The following is an 18,914-nucleotide window of genomic DNA, read 5'->3' on the forward strand; positions in this document are numbered from 1 at the left end:
ATAGTGAAAGCCAATCTCTAATATAATAATAATAAACAAGACAAGCAATTGCTCTCTGATGACAGTGTGGCTGAAGGAAGAGTGTCCCCTGCACAATCTGGAGTGCTAGGAGTCTGGGCCCTGCTTCTTAACTCAGTGTGTGACCCCGAGCATCTCTTTCTTCCTGGGGCCTCAGTTTCCCCTTCTGTGAAATGATAGTAGAGTGTTGGATTCGATAACCACTGAGATCCCTTTCAATTCGAAAATTATAACACAACCTCAAACTTTACTTTTTAAATGAAGTTTGTTCTGCATTAAGAATTAAGAAAGGTAGGAAATGGTGTCATAAACACCATGTACTCTCTGATCACAGTGCCATCAGAGAAGAGTCACGAAGAAACCGACAGCACCAAGGAAGAAGCCGCCAAGATGGAAAAGGAATATGGAACCCTGAAGGATTCTACAAAAGATGCTAACTCCAACCTCGGAGGAAAGACAGATGAAGCCAAAGGTACGGATCTACCAGCTCTGCGTTGACAATGAAATTGGGGAAGCAGAAGTTTTCAACACTCAAGTAGGGCGGTCCAAAATAAAGCCCCCCACAGCAAATCTGCATAGCTAAGATTTGCAGAGTGGGGTGATCCAACATCAAGCCCACACAGTACAGTCTGCAAAGTTAAGATTAGCATGTGACGCCTGCGCTTGAATAGCAGTGTGTTTTAATGGTCTTCAGTCTTCTGGTATGGCAAGTTGGTTTCATTTTTCATTGGGCTGTTGTACTTAGGAAGGGATATTCATGGTTAAGGGAATATCTGCAGTCATTTATGTATTTTTGTAATGTTCAGTTTATAATCCTAATTGATTGAGCAATACTTATTGATTTCTTTAGACAAGAAAGGATGTACTGAGTTTACAATTCCACATTTTAATGAGTTGATTTGGCTTAGTGTTTTGAGACACGTTAGTCCAGACTGATCTAGAACTCTCTGTGTAGTCCAAGCTGGCTTCAAACTCATGGCAACCCTCGTGCCTCGGCCTCCTGTGTACTAGAATTCCAGGCATGAGCACTATTTCTTTAACTTGTTTAATAGTTCTCTAAATAATCACAATACAGCTTACTCAGCCACATCACTCAAGAGTCTGGGTTTAACAAAGCAAACTCTGTACTCAAGAAGGGATGCGGCCTGGAAATATCTTTAAGAACTTGATAAAAAATCACAAATTCAATGGATCAATTTGCTTTAAAAATAAATGTATCTATGGCCCACAAAATTCACATCTTCTTAGGAGTTTTCAAGCTTTCCCAGAAACCAACTTCCCTCCAGGAAAAAGACATAATGGCGCTTTATGTTCTAAATTGTTAAAACTTTTGATTGGGGCAGGATGTGGATTCTGTGGTATGTTCATGGTTTAAGCCCCTTTTATTACAAGTTTCATAGTTACTCCACAGAAAAATGATATCCCTATGTCTCGAGATACCTCGTTTGAAACACTGCTTCTTTATCAGAAGTTGGGCAGAAATGCTTGACCCTGTTTTACCTTTCTGTTGCTAAGAAATGTTGACCTCTTTGGTATAATTGGAGCCTGCTAGGTCATACCAGTGTCTCATTAGTAGGTTCATCTGGACATTTTATTCCTCAGGAAGAGAGGAGAGTGGAAGTGGGTCAGTTCTCTCTCCTGGGGGAGAGGAATTGGAACTCAGCTAAGGTGTCATCTGAGAACATAACATTAACTGGACTCTACACTGGCTCTGTATAACTTCCCGTGGTAATGAGTGGGTGGGGGTGGGGTGGGCTTTGCTTTCTCTTCTATGCTCTGATATATGATTTCCTGGTCCCTCATGCTTATGCCATAGCTCTTTAACATTTCTTACATTTATTTATTTGTTTTTTGTTTGTTTACTCATTTATTTAGTGGGGAACACACACATGTGTACATACACATATGACAGCACATATGGGTGGTCAGAGGGCAGCTTGTCTCTCCTCCTACCATGTGAGATCCAAGGATCAAACTCATAAGCTTGACAGTAACTCTAACCACTGAGCCATCTCATTGGCCATCTCATTTGTTAACTTTTTTTTCAAATTTTTTAAGATAGAATCTATGTAGGCTTGGCTAGCCTGGAGCTCACTGCGTAGACCAGGCTGTCCTCAGACTCACGAAGATCCACCTGCCTCAGCCTCTGCAGTGCTGAGATTGAAGGCATGTGCCACCATGTCTGGCTGTTAACTATTTTACATTGCTTTTCCATTCTTGTCAATTAATGATGATTTTATGGAAAAATTGGCATAGTATGATAGTAGGAACCCCTTAAAATTCCACCATTGTCCTCTTAGCACCCCATCTTCAGTTTCTGCGAATAAGATATTCTAGATCCACTCCAGATTTGCTTTTCACAAGACTTGAAACCAATTCCCTCAAGGAATTCTGTTTCTTCCCTCCCTCCCTTCTTTCCTTCTCTTATTCCTTCATATGCAAAGGTCATATTACCTAGGAGCACAGCAACCACACAGTAAGTCCTTTAACCTGCATAGGCAGCACGCTGAGTGCTGAAGGTGGCACCCTGTGTTGCTGTGCAAGCATCCGCAGGCAGGGTGTAGCATGTCTTTTCTGTTTTTAGAGGAAACACTGAAAATGGAGCATGAATGGTGGGTGGTACCGACTGACTATGTAGAATATGAATGTGTGTTAGCCACTTTTCTCTCACTGTAGCGAAACACCTGAGACTCGCACAGAGAAAGGTTGGGTTTTGGCTCACAGTTTGAAAGGATCCAGTCCATCATCTTTTGGTCTTGTTGCTTTGGGCCTGTGGTGGGTGGTACATCATAGGAGGAACCCTGACAGAGCAAAGTCACTCCCTTCAAGGGGAAGAAGAAGGTATAAGCTGGAGTCCCACCATCCCTACTGAATGTGTCTCCCACCACCACCCCTTAAAGTTCCCACAACTTTAAAATGGGGCATGAATGTGGTTGAAGGCAAGACTGATAGGTTTCTGTTTCTCTCTTTTTTCTCTTTCTTTCTTTAAATACAGGGTCTTTAACCCTAGTTGACTTGGAACTCACTATGTAACCTAGTCTAGCCTTGAATTTGTAACAGTCCTGTTGGCTCAGCCTTCTAAGTATTGGGAACGTGAGCCACCATACCTGGCAGAGATATTCTCACCTCTCTACATAGGCAGGCAAAAGCCATGCACATGCACACACATCCCACTGGATGGTGAGCATGGTGAGCACGTATGTGGAGTGCAGGCTTTCCTCAGAGAGAAAGTTGGAGGCACTGCAGAGTAGCACGTAGAATAAGGTAATGGCTCAGTTAAAAGCATTTAATGAAATAATTTAAGGACACACTGGCAAGAATGTTGGCAGAGTGTCTCTTTTGGTTTTGGAGTATGAGGTGATGGTCCCATATAGTCATAGTAAATATTTCTTAACCATGCCAAGCCTTAAACGTGCCAAGCAGATGCTGGACGTGTGTGTGTGTGTGTGTGTGTGTGTGTGTGTGTGTGTGTGTGTAGCAACAACAATATCCCTAGGCTTATATCACTTCACTTTACAAAACGTGCCTACTTGCATTCTGTTTCCTGAAAATCCAGTCTAATCCAGTCTAGGGACTGGAGAGCTGACTCTAACTCCCAGCACCCACATCAGTGGCTCAGCACCACCCATAACTACAGCACCAGAGAACCCAATGTCTTCTTCTCACCTCCTTAGGCATGAGCACACTTGTGGCATACCTTCACACAGACGCTCATAAACAAAAATGAAAATGTTAAATCAAATTTAATTTTTACCACAGAAATAACACATTTTATTTATTTATTTATTCATTAATTCGTTCATTTATTTTTGAGACAGGGTTTCTCTGTAGCTTTGGAGCCTGTCCTGGAACTAGCTCTTGTAGACCAGGCTGGCCTCAAAATCACAGAGATCTGCCTGCCTCTGCCTCCCGAGTGCTGGGATTAAAGGTGTGCATCACCACCACCCAGCTACACATTTTATTTATTGATTAATGAAAAATAATTCATTTTACTTTTGAATATGTTAGACTATTTAAGCTATTGTTTTCTAAAGGAGCTCATGTTTTTTATTTATTTGTATTTATTTATTTCGGCTTTTTAAGATAGGGTCTCAGATAGTCCAGACTGAACTTCAATTTACTATGTAGTTGAAGCTGGCCTCAAATTCCTGATCCTCTCATCTCTACCTCCCCAGTGCTGAGAATATAGATTTGAATCACCACACCTGACATGGATTAAGAATATTTTTAACATGATTCTTTTTGATGGGTAAAGTTATTTGTATAATTCAATAGTTATTTCTAAATTTAGGAGTATGCCAATAATGAAAACTTCATCCTAATTCTAACCATATCCAGAAACTTGTTAATTTTTCTCTGGCGACCAAAGGAATGTCGTTTAAAATACTCCATTATCTAAGAGCAGCTCCTTCTGCCAGCTGGATGTTTACTTACTCACTCTTAATGTGCGAGTCACTGAAAATATTTTTTTAATTAATTAATTCATTTTTATGGGACGTGTGTGTGTGTGTGTGTGTGTGTGACTGAGTGCCCATAGAGGCCAGAAGAGGGCATCCAATACCAGGAACTGAAGTTACAGATGGTTGTGAATCACCATCTGGGGTCTAGCAATGGAACCTGAGTCCTCTGGAAGAGCAGCCAGTGCTCTTAACTACTCAGAAACCTCACCAGCCCCTTAAAAATCTTTTGAAAACTCATCCAAGGGATGAGATAAGCATTGTAGCACCATAGGCTCATTCTAGAAACCATTTGTCATGTTTCTAAGTAGATACTGGAACTAAGCTGAAAATGGGTGGCCTCTGAGGTGACTTTCACCCAAACAACTTCCCTTTCCCACCCCTGTTTTATAGAAAAGTCGGGCTATTTAATTCATAAACTGACAGCTCATGTGGATCCTTTCGTAAGCAACAGACAACTACATGCCTCCACTCAGGTCCCAAGTCGCTCTGTTAGACTTGTTAGAGTCTGGTCTCCTGTGAGCTGGCAAGCGAGATGGGAGCTCAGGCAAACCCAGGAGACTTGCTTCAACCTACGTTTCTGAAGGACATCAAAGGAAGTGTCTCCTCCTATGTAAAACCATAAATTGCCTCTCCAGAATCCACCCCCTAATTAACAAACCAGTAAAGCAACACACAAGAAATGAACTGACTAACGTAAGAGCTCATGCCCAAAGAGGAGTAAAACTGGGCCTTGAACCCATGACCCCGACTCTTAATCCAGGGCCTTCCGGTGTTTATAACGGCATCCTGTGGCCATTTAAAATACTATCCCTGTGGAGAAATTATATTTCTCCTCCTTCTTCCCTCCTTTCTGTTTTCTTCTTCTGTCTTTATTCCTCCTCCTTCTTTTCTCAAGATAACCTCTCGCATACCCGAGCTGGCCTCAGACTCCCTGTGTAACTGAGAGTGACCGTGACCTCCTGAGTGCTGGGATTACAGAAATGCATCACCATTTCAACGTACGTGGTGCTAGGAATTAAACCTGGGCTTCGTGCATCCTAGGCATGAACTCAGCCAAATGAGTTACATTCTCAGTCAGTGGCTTTTTGATCCTTGCTGGTGTTTGTGCCAGTTGCTTTGAGATGTGCAGTTCAAAACTGTAAACATGTAATAGTGACACCGTTTTGAGCATTACAAAAAACAAGTCTTTACAAATACTTGTGTTATTGTCATTAATTTCTTTATGGAGCGCACACACCATAGCAGGCACACAGGGGTCAAAGCACAGTTTTCGGGAGTCAGTTCTTTCCCTCCACCACGTGGATCCGGGGGATTGAACTCAGGTCATCAGACTCGGCAGCCAGTGCACTTATCTGCTGGCCCATTTGGGGAGGGGGGCAGGAGAGGGGGGTCTTTTGTTGTTATTTGTGTTGTAAATGTTCTTAAAGTTCTAATGTCTGCAGTACTCAGTAGATCAACCATATGGATTTCTATGCTTTTATTCAGGGCAGGAAGAGGTCAGGATAGTACATCAGGGCCAACAAGGCCATGTGTATGAAGGGATATTTCTCTTATGACACTGAGGACCAGAACAGCCAGAGAAGCAGGCCTACGTCTTGACTCTGGCTCTCTCCCATCTACTTCAGCATGTGTTTTAAGACTCATGCCATATTACCTCAGCCACGAGCTATTTTTTTCCAAGGACTGCTGAAATAAATTGGAAAAAAAAAAACACACAGCTCAGTGTTCCAAAGTGGACTCTCATGGGCTTTCAGCGCACACTGTATAAATAAAAGGTTTACTTTGCAGCTCAGGGAAGAGAAAATGTAAATAAAAGCCAGCTGCTCCTCTCCAGGAGCAGAGAACATCTGACTTCATCCCCACTTTCACCCGTGTCCCAGGAAATGTGTGGAGGACTCAGATCTGGTGACATTGGCTGCCAGACTTTGCCACACATTCGAATAACCTCAGGGTTATGTATTAAGAGGCTGATACTTGATTTCTTACCTCTAGATATGTGTTAATTTTCAGGGTTCGTCAGTGGGCAACAAAGACTTAGAAGCACTGAGGAGGCTGTGTGGACATGACCGAGGAACATAAGGCTGAAGTACTGATCTGTCATTTTATTGTCTATCAGTTGAGAGCTGTCCTGTTATCTATAGGTGAATAAAAGGAGGCCCAGGGGCTCAGCGGTTAAGAGCAGTAGCTGCTCTTCCCAAATACCCAGGTTCCATTTCCAGCACCTGGAATGTTCATAGCCATCACGTAACTCCAGCTCCAATGAATCCCATGCCCTCTTCTGGCCTCCAGGGGCACCAGGCCCACAGTGCATTTACATACATGCAGAAATACTCTCATACACATAAGATAAAAATTAAAGCCGGGTGGTGATGGCACAGGCCTTTAGTCCCAGCATTCAGGAAGCAGAGGCAGGTGGATTTCTGTGAGTTCAAGGCCAGCCTGGTCTTACAAGAGCTAGTTCCAGGACAGGCTCCAAAGCTACAGAGAAACCCTGTACAGAGAGAGAGAGAGAGAGAGAGAGAGAGAGAGAGAGAGAGAGAGAGAGAATAATAATAAATCTTTAAATGGGGAGAACTCAAAGGTGGAGAACGCGTACTGGGTTGTTGTTGTTGTTTGTTTGTTTGTTTTTAAACAGGGTCTCACTATGAAGCTCTGGCAGTCCTGGAACTCAATGTGTAGACCAGTCTGACCTCAAATTCAGGGAGACCCTCTGCCACTCTAACTCTCTGCCCCAAGTGCTGGGATAAAATTGTGAACCCGCATGCTCCCACCAGGTCTTATATATTCCAGGCTGGTTTTGAACTCACTAGGTAACTGAGGATGACCTTGAACTCCAGATCCTCCTGCCTCCACCTCCCAAGTGCTTAGATTACAAGCAAGAATTACCAAATATTGTGTGGTGCTGGGGATAGAACCTGGGGCTTTGTACATTCTAGGCAAAACCTCTCAACTGAACTACATGCCATTCTCAGGCCCTCAAAATATTTTAGTCTTCATAATTCAGCATTTTTAATGTAGTATTTAAATAGTGAATAAGCATTGATTTTCTTTTTCTCACATAAGATTTCCACATTATAATACAATATCAAAGATTAGATTTTCAAAAGAATGCTTTGAATTATTTCTAATTATTTAAAGCAGAATATATAATTAAGATATACTCAAAAGTTTCAGAATCCATAATTATCTAATATTCTAACGATAAATTGTTATCTATTTATTAAAATACATCATATGAAGATCACTAACTTGATTTAAACTCTTTATAAGAAGAATTAAGTTTGAAGTAGACTACACTGCACTAAGATTTCTTTCCTTGTTCAAAATGCCTCATCTAACTAAATTATTTTGAAATAGAAATCACTATATTACTAAATCCAGATGGAGGCTCACACCATAATCCCAATACACAGAAGGCAGAGGCAGGAGGATAGCCACCAGTTGGAGACCAACCTGGTCTATGTAGGAAGTTCCAGACCAATCAGGAATCATGGAGAAACCTTGTCTCAAATAAATCAATAAGCAAACTTACCAAATCCTGCTGGTCAACTCTATAACAAGTAACGAACAGCGCCAACACCCATGTACTGAATTGTTAACACTAACCTGGGACATTCTTTTGTATGTGTTCTGACTCATATTGCTTTACATGTGTTATTGTTTATGAGGCAGGGTGTGTGGAGATCAGAGGACAGGTTTCAATTACCAGTCCTCTCCTTCCCACTTCACATTGGTTCTCGGAATCGAACCCAGGCCATCAGATTTTTGAAACAAGTGCTTATAACCCACTGAGCCATCTTGCCAGCCCCTTCACCTGACATTCGTGCAAACAAGCCTCACATTCATAGAAACAAACCATTGAAACCAAAGCCGCTCTTGCATAGGTGAAGACAGCGAATAGGGGCCAAAAATTGTGGCAAGTCTCTTTTATTGTCCGTTTATCCCTTTCCCATAGAAGTTTCTTGGCACTTCATTGGGAACTTGATAGCATGAAGTCATAATCATGAAGTCTGCGTGGGCTTCGGGCCAGGGAGAAAGCTGTCCAGAGAGTCCTCTTAAATGCAACTGTGGAAATATAACCCTGGCAGGTCTTAAGGCAGTGATACACTACACATGGACTGTCATCAGAATCCCGAAGCACAGTCCCGGCTCTACAACCAACATATGTATATATGTGATATTGCTTTACTCTCTCTGTGCCCCAGCATCTTCATCTGTGAACTAAGCAATGATGTTAGGGCTGCCTCAAAAAGTTGTTGAGAGGAAAGGGTGGATGGGAATGCATTTTGGAGCAGAAAGAACAACCTGTGGCACATGGTAAGCACATGGCCCGGCTAGAGCAGACAGAGCTCTGCAGTCACTAGTGGCATCAGGGCTCAAGGTGGCCGCAGATTGATGGCATTGCCACACAGCAGCTGGACAACCAGCTCTACAGAGGTTCTGGACTCTCAAGGACTGCGCTGTTAGATGAAAGAGAGAGGGGGAAGCTACCTGGTGTCTTGCTACACTTTGAACATGGAGAGTTCATATCAATAGAGATGATAGATAGCTTCAGTGTCGGCCGAGCTATCTCACTGTCCGCGTATGACCGTGGGATCTGGTTTTCAGATGCTGCACATATGAGAATCCAAGCAACACAGTCCAAATTCCAATGCTCTTGTTTCGTGGCATTAGTCAAACTTCAGAGTCCCCATTCTTAAGGTAATAATACCTCCTTCCAGACACAAGTGCCAACAGTATCCCAGAGCCAGTGTTCAGTTATCCTGGGAAACTCTGCCAAGAGTTGTCTATATAGTTTTATATTCAGTATATCAGTATATCTAAAGGAGTTTTATTAGAGTTTGGTTCAGAAGTTCATCATCTTGACAGACCCAAAGGCCTGGTCCAACCTTCTCATCTGCATGTTGACTTAGACCCTCTCAAAACTGGGCTTAGAGTTGCAAGAGAGACTACAGCCAGAGATTATGAATCTTCAACCGATGGAGGTGGCAAACACCTGCCATTCCAACTCGTGCTTTGACTTAAGACTGCTCCTCACGAGAACCATCCCTAACCTGAAATCGCCCAATCTAAGAATCACGGGGACACATCAATCTGGGAAATAGAATCAAAATGTCTAAGCAGAAGCTGGAGAGATGGCCCAGCAGCTAAGTGCATATAGTGTGATTGCAGAAAACCTGAGTTCAGTTTCCAGCGCCCGTGTCAGATGGTTCAGCAGTGCCTTTAATTCAGCCTCGGGGAATCTTATGCTTTCTTCTGGTCTCCATGGACAACTGAATTCAAACATGCACATACCCACCCTCAGACACACACAAATGCACACAATTAAAAATTAAATAAATCTTTTAAAAAAAAGCCTACACAGACATCAAACTAAATTTGTGTGCAGCATAACTAGCCATTCTTGATACTTCCCAGCATGGTCTGTGTCTGGAATCTTATTCCCAATGTTGTCTTTGAAAACTCCCTATGCATGAGCAAATGTGTGCACACTTGAATAGAGATTTATTGTTCTACAAGTTCAGTATCTATGGTTTTGAACATGGTTGTGGCCTTGAAGAAGAGGCACAGTGAAGTTTTATATTTAATCTGACTCTCCTGTCTTTTCCAGGGAAAACAGAAGCCTATTTGGAAGCCATTAGAAAAAACATCGAATGGTTGAAGAAACACAACAAAAAAGGCAACAAAGAAGGTAAGGGCTTGCTGTGGTTGTACATCACAAACTTTGCCCATTTCCCCAGGGTTCCTTTTACACTACAATCCTTGAAGTCAAATTGACTGAGTTAAAGTCTCCTCTCAAACTCAGACTCTCAGATTTCACAAGGGATATGCCCACCACTTCTCTTTTGGTTTTTAAGTTATCATAGAGAAGAATAGTTTTGTTTGCTTGTTTGTTTGGTTGAGGTCAGGTGTTACACTTCTAGCACCGGTCTTTCTGCTTGTTATTCAGGGTCTTTTGAGTTTCCATGTGAGGTTTAAGATCTTTCTCTAGTTCTGTGAAGCATGTCTTTGGAATCTAATGGGGATTATATTGAATCTGTATACCATTTGTGGTAACATAGTCATTTTCACGATATTAATTCTTCTCGGCCATGAGCATAGGACATCTTCCCATCTTCTAATTTCTTTCACCTCCTTGGTTAGGTATCTATGGCAGGCCTGAAACTCATATAGACCAGGCTGCCCTTGAATTTACAGAGATCTGTTTGTTCTGCCTCCACAGTGCTGAAATTAAAGGTGTGTGTCACCATGTCTCACTTGGTGGCTTTTTTGTCTCAATGGTCTTTTGAAGCTATTATGAATGGGATCCTTGTCTACTTTTCTTCTCAATAAGTTTGTTATTAGTTTATAGAAATTCTACTGTGTTCCACATGTTGATTTTGTATCCTGCTGCTTTTTGAAGTGTTTATCAGATCCGAGAGTGACGGCAAAGTCTTTAAGGTCTTTTCGATGTAGGATCATATCTTCTGAAAAAGAGATAATTTCACTTCCATCTTTTGTATTTGTTGCTTTTCTTTCTTTATCCTGATTTATTGCTTTGACTATGACTTTAAAGACTATATTGGCTAAAAGTGGGTAGACTGGTCACCCTATCTCATTATAGGTGGTAGAAGAAATGTTTTCAGATTTTCCCCATTTAGTATAAGGTTGGCTATAGGTTTTGTATGTATGCTTTTAGTCTGTTGAAATACAAAACCTCATTTCTTTCTTTTTCAAATCAGTTTTTCAAAGCATTTTCTTGTTATTTTATTATTAAAAATGTCAAGTAAAGAAAAAGTGAACAATATAATATATCTATGTCTCCAGCACCCATCTTGAATAGGGATCAGATTTTGACATTCTGCCAATTCCATCTTACCCCAGATCTCTTCAGGGTTTATTATTATCATTATTTGTTTCCATTTGCTCTGAGACAGGGTCTCACTTTACATACCAGGCTGTGGTCAGAATCACAGCAAACCTCCTGCCTTAGCTCCTCGGTGCTGGAATGACAGATGTGATACACCTCACCTGGCTCATAGAGTATTTTAAATGGGTATTTTCTGAGCACATAGTGAGAATATTCTATGGTCACAAAGGCAGTCCCTCACTCACTCACATAAAACAAATTTAGGAACCAAACCCTGTTCAATATTCCAGAGATACAAAGGACGAGAAGATGCAGCAACCACACACACACCCCCCCCACACACACACACACACACACGTAGTTTACCATATATGGGGCCCTGGTTGGACCTCCTCAGTATTGTTCTCCTTAGGCACAGGAACACTGAGGAGCTGAGAGGATAGTTCAGGTCATCTTGGCAACACAACAGTTGGGGAATGAGCTGCAGGGAGGAGGAATCTTCTGAGGAGGAAGAAACGATAGGTACAGTTAATAGGTGGGAAAGGAGACTATAGTGTTCCCGAAACGAGCTGTATTTCCTCAGGAACCTGCGTGTCTGTGGGGAGGAGCAGCAGTCAGGTGTAGGAAGTGATGGCAGCCAGGCCAGAAAGGGGCTTTGAACTCTCCACAGAGGGGGATAGTTTTAGCCACAGGAACCTAAATTAGAAGCTAATGTGGTTTTAAAAGAAAAGCATCCATCAGCCGTGTGGTTAAAGATTGAAAATGAGGCCCTGGAGAGCAAGACAAGGCCAAGAACTGGAGCATAAATACGAGGCAAGAAAAGATGCAGCAGAAGCAAGCCGAGGAAATGAAGGGAGAAGAGAAGCTCATGGGCTGTGAGGAGAGTGAGAGGTCCAGAGTGAGTCCAGGGGCTCAGCCAGGGCAGCTGCAGGGCGATGCCTCTCGGGCTTTGGAATCATTTAGATCACAGGAATTCCTCCAAGAATTCATGTGCCACTCTGAGTATGGAAATGTACTATTGGGGGACTTTGCCATTGTACAACATCATAGATGAAACCAACACAAACCTAGTGGAGATCAGTCGCTCCATATGACCTCTTGACGCAGTCATGTGATGCACTGTGTCCAGCACGAGAGCTCACAACCTGTCAGTCATCCCAGCACTTGAGGGTCCGAGGCCAGATTAGGCTACAGAGTGAGTTTAAGACCAATGCTGGCTACCAGTCCTGTGTGACCCCGTCTCAAAACAAACAACAGCAACTACAAGCCTCTTGGGTTTTGTTTTCAAAACAGGGTCTCAAGTAGCCAAGGCTGGCCTTGAACTTGCTAGATAGTAGACAGTGGTCTTGAACTTCTGATCCTCCTGCCTCCACCTTCCAGGTACAGGGATATATAAAGCCCTAAGGGGGGGGGGAGTTGTGCTTTTCAAAATGTAAATTGCAAACTGGGCATGGTGTCACCTCTGTGTAATTCTAAGGCTGAGTCAGGAGAATTGCCTCAAGTTCAAATCTCTGGTCTTCATAGCGAGTTCTAAACCAGTCTGAACTACAGAGTAAAACCCCGTTTCAAACAAAGAAAAAAATTAATACTTGAAAAACAAAGGAGATGGGGAAGGGTGTGGGGGTCTTTAGAAAGATGTCACAGTCTTCCTTGGGGACCTCTTTATTTCGGGTGCATGATTTGATGGTTTGCCTGGATTTTTAAGGATAGACATAGGAAACAGGAAAGGTTTGACTTTTTGCTCCATGTACACAATTCAAACAGCCATGAAATAAATCACAGACATTCTTAACTTGGCATAACAATCCAAAATAAACAAACAACAGAAAAAATTACTTAAGCTGAAATCATAGGCTCTGGAGGTTGCCTTTAACCATAATTTTGCTATACTTGTGAAAGCAGGAGGTTTGGGACCATTCCTGATTCAGCAACAGCACCTTCTGGGAGTTTATTTAAAATACAAAGACTGGGTCCTCACCCCAGACCTGAGTATAAATCTGCAATCTCCAAGAGCCCCAGACGCCACATACACTTTGAACTTTGCTAAGCCCTGTGTAAATGGAGACTGCACTGCACGCTGGTTTCCCGGCCACCCAGACCCGAATAATCACACAGAAACTGTATTTATTACAACACTGTTTGGCCTATGAGCTCAGGCTTCTTATTAACTCTTACATCTTAAATTAACCCATTTCTATTAATCTGTGTATTGCCACATGGTTGTGATTTACCGGTAAGTTTCCCATGCTACATGGCATCTCCCCGACTCTGCCTACTCTCTTTATATATCTCTGTTCAGATTTCCCACTTGGCTATATTCCGCCCTGCCATAGGCCAAAGCATCTTCTTTATTAACCAATGGTAATAAAAATATTCATAGCATACAGAGGGGAATCCCACATCAGCCCTGGTCTATGAACTTGTTTCCTTGTTGGTGATGGTATATCCCCCTGGGTTGTAGTAGAGAGATATTATGATACCTAAAAACACTTTAAACAGCACAGTACAGTCCAAACCCAGAACGTCATATCTTCTACTGTGAAGGTGAAAGCTGGAAATTCACTAAATACCCAAAATGTCTCTTAACAATAAACACTATGATGGGTTTTCTTTTTTCCTTTTCTCACAATACTCTAATAATATTTTCTAGATTATGACCTTTCAAAGATGAAGGACTTTATCAACCAGCAAGCTGACGCTTACGTGGAGAAAGGCATCCTCGATAAGGAAGAAGCCAATGCCATCAAGCGAATCTACAGCAGCCTGTGAAGACGCCAGGCAACCTGAGCCTATCAGCTGTTCCAGCAAAAACAATATAGCTTAAAAACTAATTCGGCAGTTAAGAATTTACCCTCCCAGGAGTATTAGAATGTGCTGAATTTACAGTAGTTAATCCCTTAGAAATGGGTAAACTAGAGATCTCTTGCCATAAATTCCTTATGAAAAGTAAAGCATACGTAAGCTGAGGTTTGTGTATATAGAGTCCGTATTTCCTCTTGGATTTACACTTTATAGTCAGAGATGGATGTGCTGCTCTGGAAAAGCCTCGAATGGGTTGAACTAAGTCTGAACCTTCTTCCCACTGTCTTACGCTCCCTGAAGACCTGAGAAGTCCTGTTTCTAGGCATGCTGGACACCTGAGCCCTGTGTCGGGTGTTTGTTACATGATGCTTCCACTTGCGGTTCTCTGTTGGGCATTGGAATAAACCAATTTCTTCATAGCCTTGATGTGCTGAGAAGCAGCAGCTTCTTTAAAAAAAAAAAAGTTTTAATTGAAATAGAAGTATATCATTTTTCCTCCCTTCCTTTCCTCTCTCTAGCCCAGTGGTTCTCCGTCCTCCTAATGCTACGACCCTTAAACAGTTACTCAAGTTGTGGTGACCTCCAACCACAAAATTATTTTCATTACTACTTTATAGCTACAGTTTTACTGCTGTTGTGAGTCGTGATGTAAATACCTGTTCTCCTACTGGTCTTAGGTGAGCCCTATGAAAGGGTTGTTTGACCCCCCCAAAGAGGTCAAGACCCACAGATTGAGAACAGCTGCTAGAGTCTCCCAGCTACTTACTCCTTCCAGCCCCTTCCGTGTTCCCCATACACACAAACAACAAAAACAGCTGCCAATGACACAAAAAGGAGGTTGAGGATGGGTACAGAAGTCACTGAGCATAGCACTGGGAATATAGCAGTGACAGAATGCTTGCATAAAGGCCTGGACTTAATTTTCAGCACCACACACACACACACACTCACATAAATGCACACCTTTATGAACACATATATGCACACAATCACACACATGAACACATAAATGACATACACACACACACAAAATTGAATTTAATCAACAATTTACTCCCTACTTATATTTCCTTTTTTTTTTTTACTTTATTGAGGTTTCAGACACTTATTGCTCACTCAACAGAGATAAAGATTTATATAGTCAAAAAGCCCAATGAGGTCAAAAACTGTTCAAAAGCAAAGTTGACATTTATGCTCTGTTCCAGTCACCTAAACTGGATTTGATGCAAGCCATGTTATCCCACCAGAGAGCAAAGGATCAGGCAGCATGGCAGAAAAAGAGGTAAAAATCACCGGGAGGTAAAGGTTATGAATTTTAGGTTCCTGTCACTTGTTTGTTTGCCACCACCACAAGCATGAGACTGGAAACAACCACACAACACAATAGTCCTCCCTGAATGCCAGTGGTCCTCCCTGGACCCTAGTGCTCCCAAATCAAAGGTGGCATTGGAGTACGTTACTCAGTGTAAAATAATTGCACACATAGTTATATATGCTTACCTGAAACCATAAGCATAACAAGCTTTGTGAATTAGCTGTCCTTGCTTCTGACGACCCGCTGGTGCCTACCCTGCTGTTCTGAAGCTACGTCCATACTCACAGTGACAGTGGGTTTTCACACATAGAAGATAGTTCTTAACGGAGAGCCACAGAGGCAAACAAAACACAAAGCCTGCCAGAAACGCAAACTAATCTCTCCTCATGTTCTAGAGAAGCCAGTACCCAGTCGCAGGTGAATGTGGAGACAGAGTTCGAACTGCCTTAGCCCAAACTGCATTTCCCAAAGCATCATGACTAAACTGTTTCATGAATCATCTGTGCTGACTCTTGCGTTAGCCGTGCCGCACATCGGCTTCTACCTCAGACAGGAAACCGGCTCAGGCTGGATCATCTTATCCTCTCGCTTTTCTACCTACCTGTCTATGCAGGGTTTTTGGTTTTGTTTTGTTTTTTTTTTTAAGCAAGAAGTTTGTTTCTTTATTTTATTGTAGTCTTCATTAGTGCCCCTTGGTAACCAGGACAGAAGGGGCGCACTTGATCCTATTTTTATAAACAAGAAGACTCTCTCACAAAGGGATCAAGGCCACCAGATAAGCTCAAGTTCATGAGGTCAACAGATGGTGACACTGGGGCAGAAGCCAGGTCCCAGAGTCTGGGTCCTGTCTACAGTGACTCCGTGCCAAGGTGTTTCAGTTCTCTATCCATGAGGCAGAAGCAGGAGGGACTCAAGTTTGAGGCAAAACTGAGCAACACAGCAGACCCTGTCACAGAAGAAAAACAAACAGCCAAGGTCAACCGGGGTGACAAAAGCCTGCAATCCTACTCTGAGAAGGTGAAGCAGGATTGGGAATTGAAGGTTGCCTGGGACACCTAGCAGCTTCCAGTTCCGGCAGCCTGGCAAACCTCGGGAGGCAGCAGCAGGACTGCTGTGCGTTTGAAGCCAGGCAGGGCTAATAGTGAGTCAGCCTGGGGTAGACAACAGGATCCCGTCAGAACAAACTAACAAAGAATCCCTCTAGTCCAGTACAGTTAAACTGCGGCTACAAAATTACTGAAAGTTAGAGGAGATATTTTAGCAAGAAATTGCTGACAGGAAAACATAAAACATTGAGAAAAAAATATTGAGAAATATATTTCAGCCTATGGTCATAATTTCAAATTTGAGCCTCGGTGATATCATCAGTCTTTGCCAAATTAAATACTTTTTTGCTGATCCTATTTTTTATTATTCCTATAACCACAGTAGCTTCCTTGGAACTCTTCTGTTTTCCTTTTTTTGTTTTCTCCATTTAAACCTCCACAACTAGGGTTGGAGAGATGGCTCAGGGGTTAAGAGCACTGGCTACTCTTCCAGAGGTCCTGAGTTCAATTCCCAGCAACCACATGGTGGTTTACAACCTGGTGTGCAGGTATACATACAGAGCACTCATATACATAAAGTATAAATAAAGTTTTTTTAAAAAAGAAAGAAGTCAAGCGGTGGTAGTGCATACCTTTAATCCCAGCACTCGGAAAAATTAGGCAGGAGGATCTTTGTGAGTTCGAAGCTAGCCTGGTCTATAAGAGCTAGTTCCAGAACAGGCTCCAAAAACCAAAGAGAGAGGGAGAGGGAGAGGGAGAAGGAGAGGGAGAGGGAGAGAGAGAGAGAGAGAGAGAGAGAGAGAGAGAGAGAAGAAAAAAAGACCTCCACAACTCAAGTAGTAACAAAAAAAAAGTACTATCAAGAGAATACCCCAGTTTCCAATTCTGAGCTGGGGAGATGGGCTCATGTGCAAGCATGAGGAACTGAGTTCAGATCTCTTGCACACATGTAAAGGACATGGGGGCCAGAAGGGTGGCTCAGTGGATAACTCTCTTGCCAAGCAAGTATGAGGACCAAGAGTTCAGATCCCCAAAACTCACATGAAAGCCGAGCAGGCATGCTGTCCACCTGTAATCCCAGCAATCGTGATGCAGAGACAGCAATACCTGGGGCAAACTGGACAGCGAGACTCAGATGGAAGTGGGGAGTTCCGGGTTCAGAGAGAGAGCCTGAGTTGGTAAGTAAAATGGAAAGAGAGAGGAAGATACCTGATGTCAGCTTCTGGGCACAGAGAGAGAGAGAGAGAGAGAGAGAGAGAGAGAGAGAGAGAGAGAGAGAGAACATCCTATTTCAAGGGTCCTGTGAGAAACAAAGAACAAAACACAAAGCATTATGTTAAATGAGAAACAAACAAATCAGCAAAAAAATATGAAACAGCTTCTGCTTCCCATCATGGCACCTACTGGCCCTCCCTAGGGCCAGTGATTATGGTGATGATGTGATTATGGTGGTTTGATTAAGAATGGCCCCCATTGGCTCATATATGTGAGTCTGTGGTCACCAGATGGTGGAAATGTTGGGGGAGGATTAGAAAGGTGTGGAGAGGTGAGGTGTGTCACTTGGGGGACGGTGGAGTTCTGAGGTTCCAGAAGCCTGGGCAATTCCCAGTTAGTTCCCTCTGCCTCACGTTTGTGGGTCAACATGTAAGCTCTCAGCACTGGCTCGGCACCACGCTTGCCTGCCTGGTTGCTGCCATGTTCCCCATCATAACGGTCATAGATTTCCCATCTCAAACTGTAAGCCCCCAAAAGCTCTTTCTTCTAGAAATTGTCTTGGTCACGGCCTCTAAGTACAGTCACTGAAAAGTAACGACAACAATGACCTGGTACCACAGGCTCTGTTCTACTAATACCCCAGGGCACCTGCTCCTGATGAGCAAAAGGGAAAGGAACAAAACAGGGAGGGAAAAATAACAGAGAAGAAGAAAGGGGCAATGAAAACAGGGAAACAAAAGTCCCTTTTACGCCACAGAAAACAGGCTCCTCGGGGGAACATTAGGGAGGGTAACTATGGGAATTTCTGCCCAACCCTAAAGACTTATTTAACCTAGTTAAACGTATTTAAACTAGTAATTGAGCAGATGCCAAGACTAAAAATATATCAATTGTCAATAGCATATAGCTTAAAGTTTGCTGCTATAATCTATACACATAATAAAGGCAAGATGAGTTAAATGAAGCAAAAACCTAACTTTTAATGTGAATGAGCAGTGCTGATACACTGTAAAGTGTAGTGTCTGAAGTGACACAGATAAAACCTAAAGAAGATCCAGTGTGTCTCATACTGGTGTAGTTTTGTGTGTCCTTCTGTAATCTCAGCACTCGGAAGATGGAAACAACTGAATCAGGAGTTCAAGGTCATCCTCAGTTACACAAAGAGTCCAAGGTCAGCCTGGACTACAGGAAAAATCCTTATCTTTTGA

General features: G+C 42.6%; 1 protein-coding gene across 1 annotated transcript in view; it reads left to right on the plus strand.

Moving 5' to 3' along the window:
* Scg3 (secretogranin III) overlaps positions 1-14,549 on the plus strand; it is a 35,877-nt gene extending 21,328 nt beyond the window's left edge. The window contains exons 10-12 of the mRNA XM_041679617.1: positions 353-490; positions 10,090-10,170; positions 13,979-14,549. Of these exons, the coding sequence (XP_041535551.1) occupies positions 353-490; positions 10,090-10,170; positions 13,979-14,097 (338 nt within the window). The 3' untranslated portion in view covers positions 14,098-14,549. The remainder of the gene's footprint in view (positions 1-352; positions 491-10,089; positions 10,171-13,978) is intronic.
* The last annotated feature ends 4,365 nt before the right edge of the window (positions 14,550-18,914 follow it).

The sequence above is a fragment of the Microtus oregoni genome, unplaced genomic scaffold (genome assembly GCF_018167655.1).
Source record: "Microtus oregoni isolate MIOR12 unplaced genomic scaffold, Mior012 000032F_ref0000030, whole genome shotgun sequence".
In the NCBI taxonomy this organism is placed as follows: domain Eukaryota; kingdom Metazoa; phylum Chordata; class Mammalia; order Rodentia; family Cricetidae; genus Microtus; species Microtus oregoni.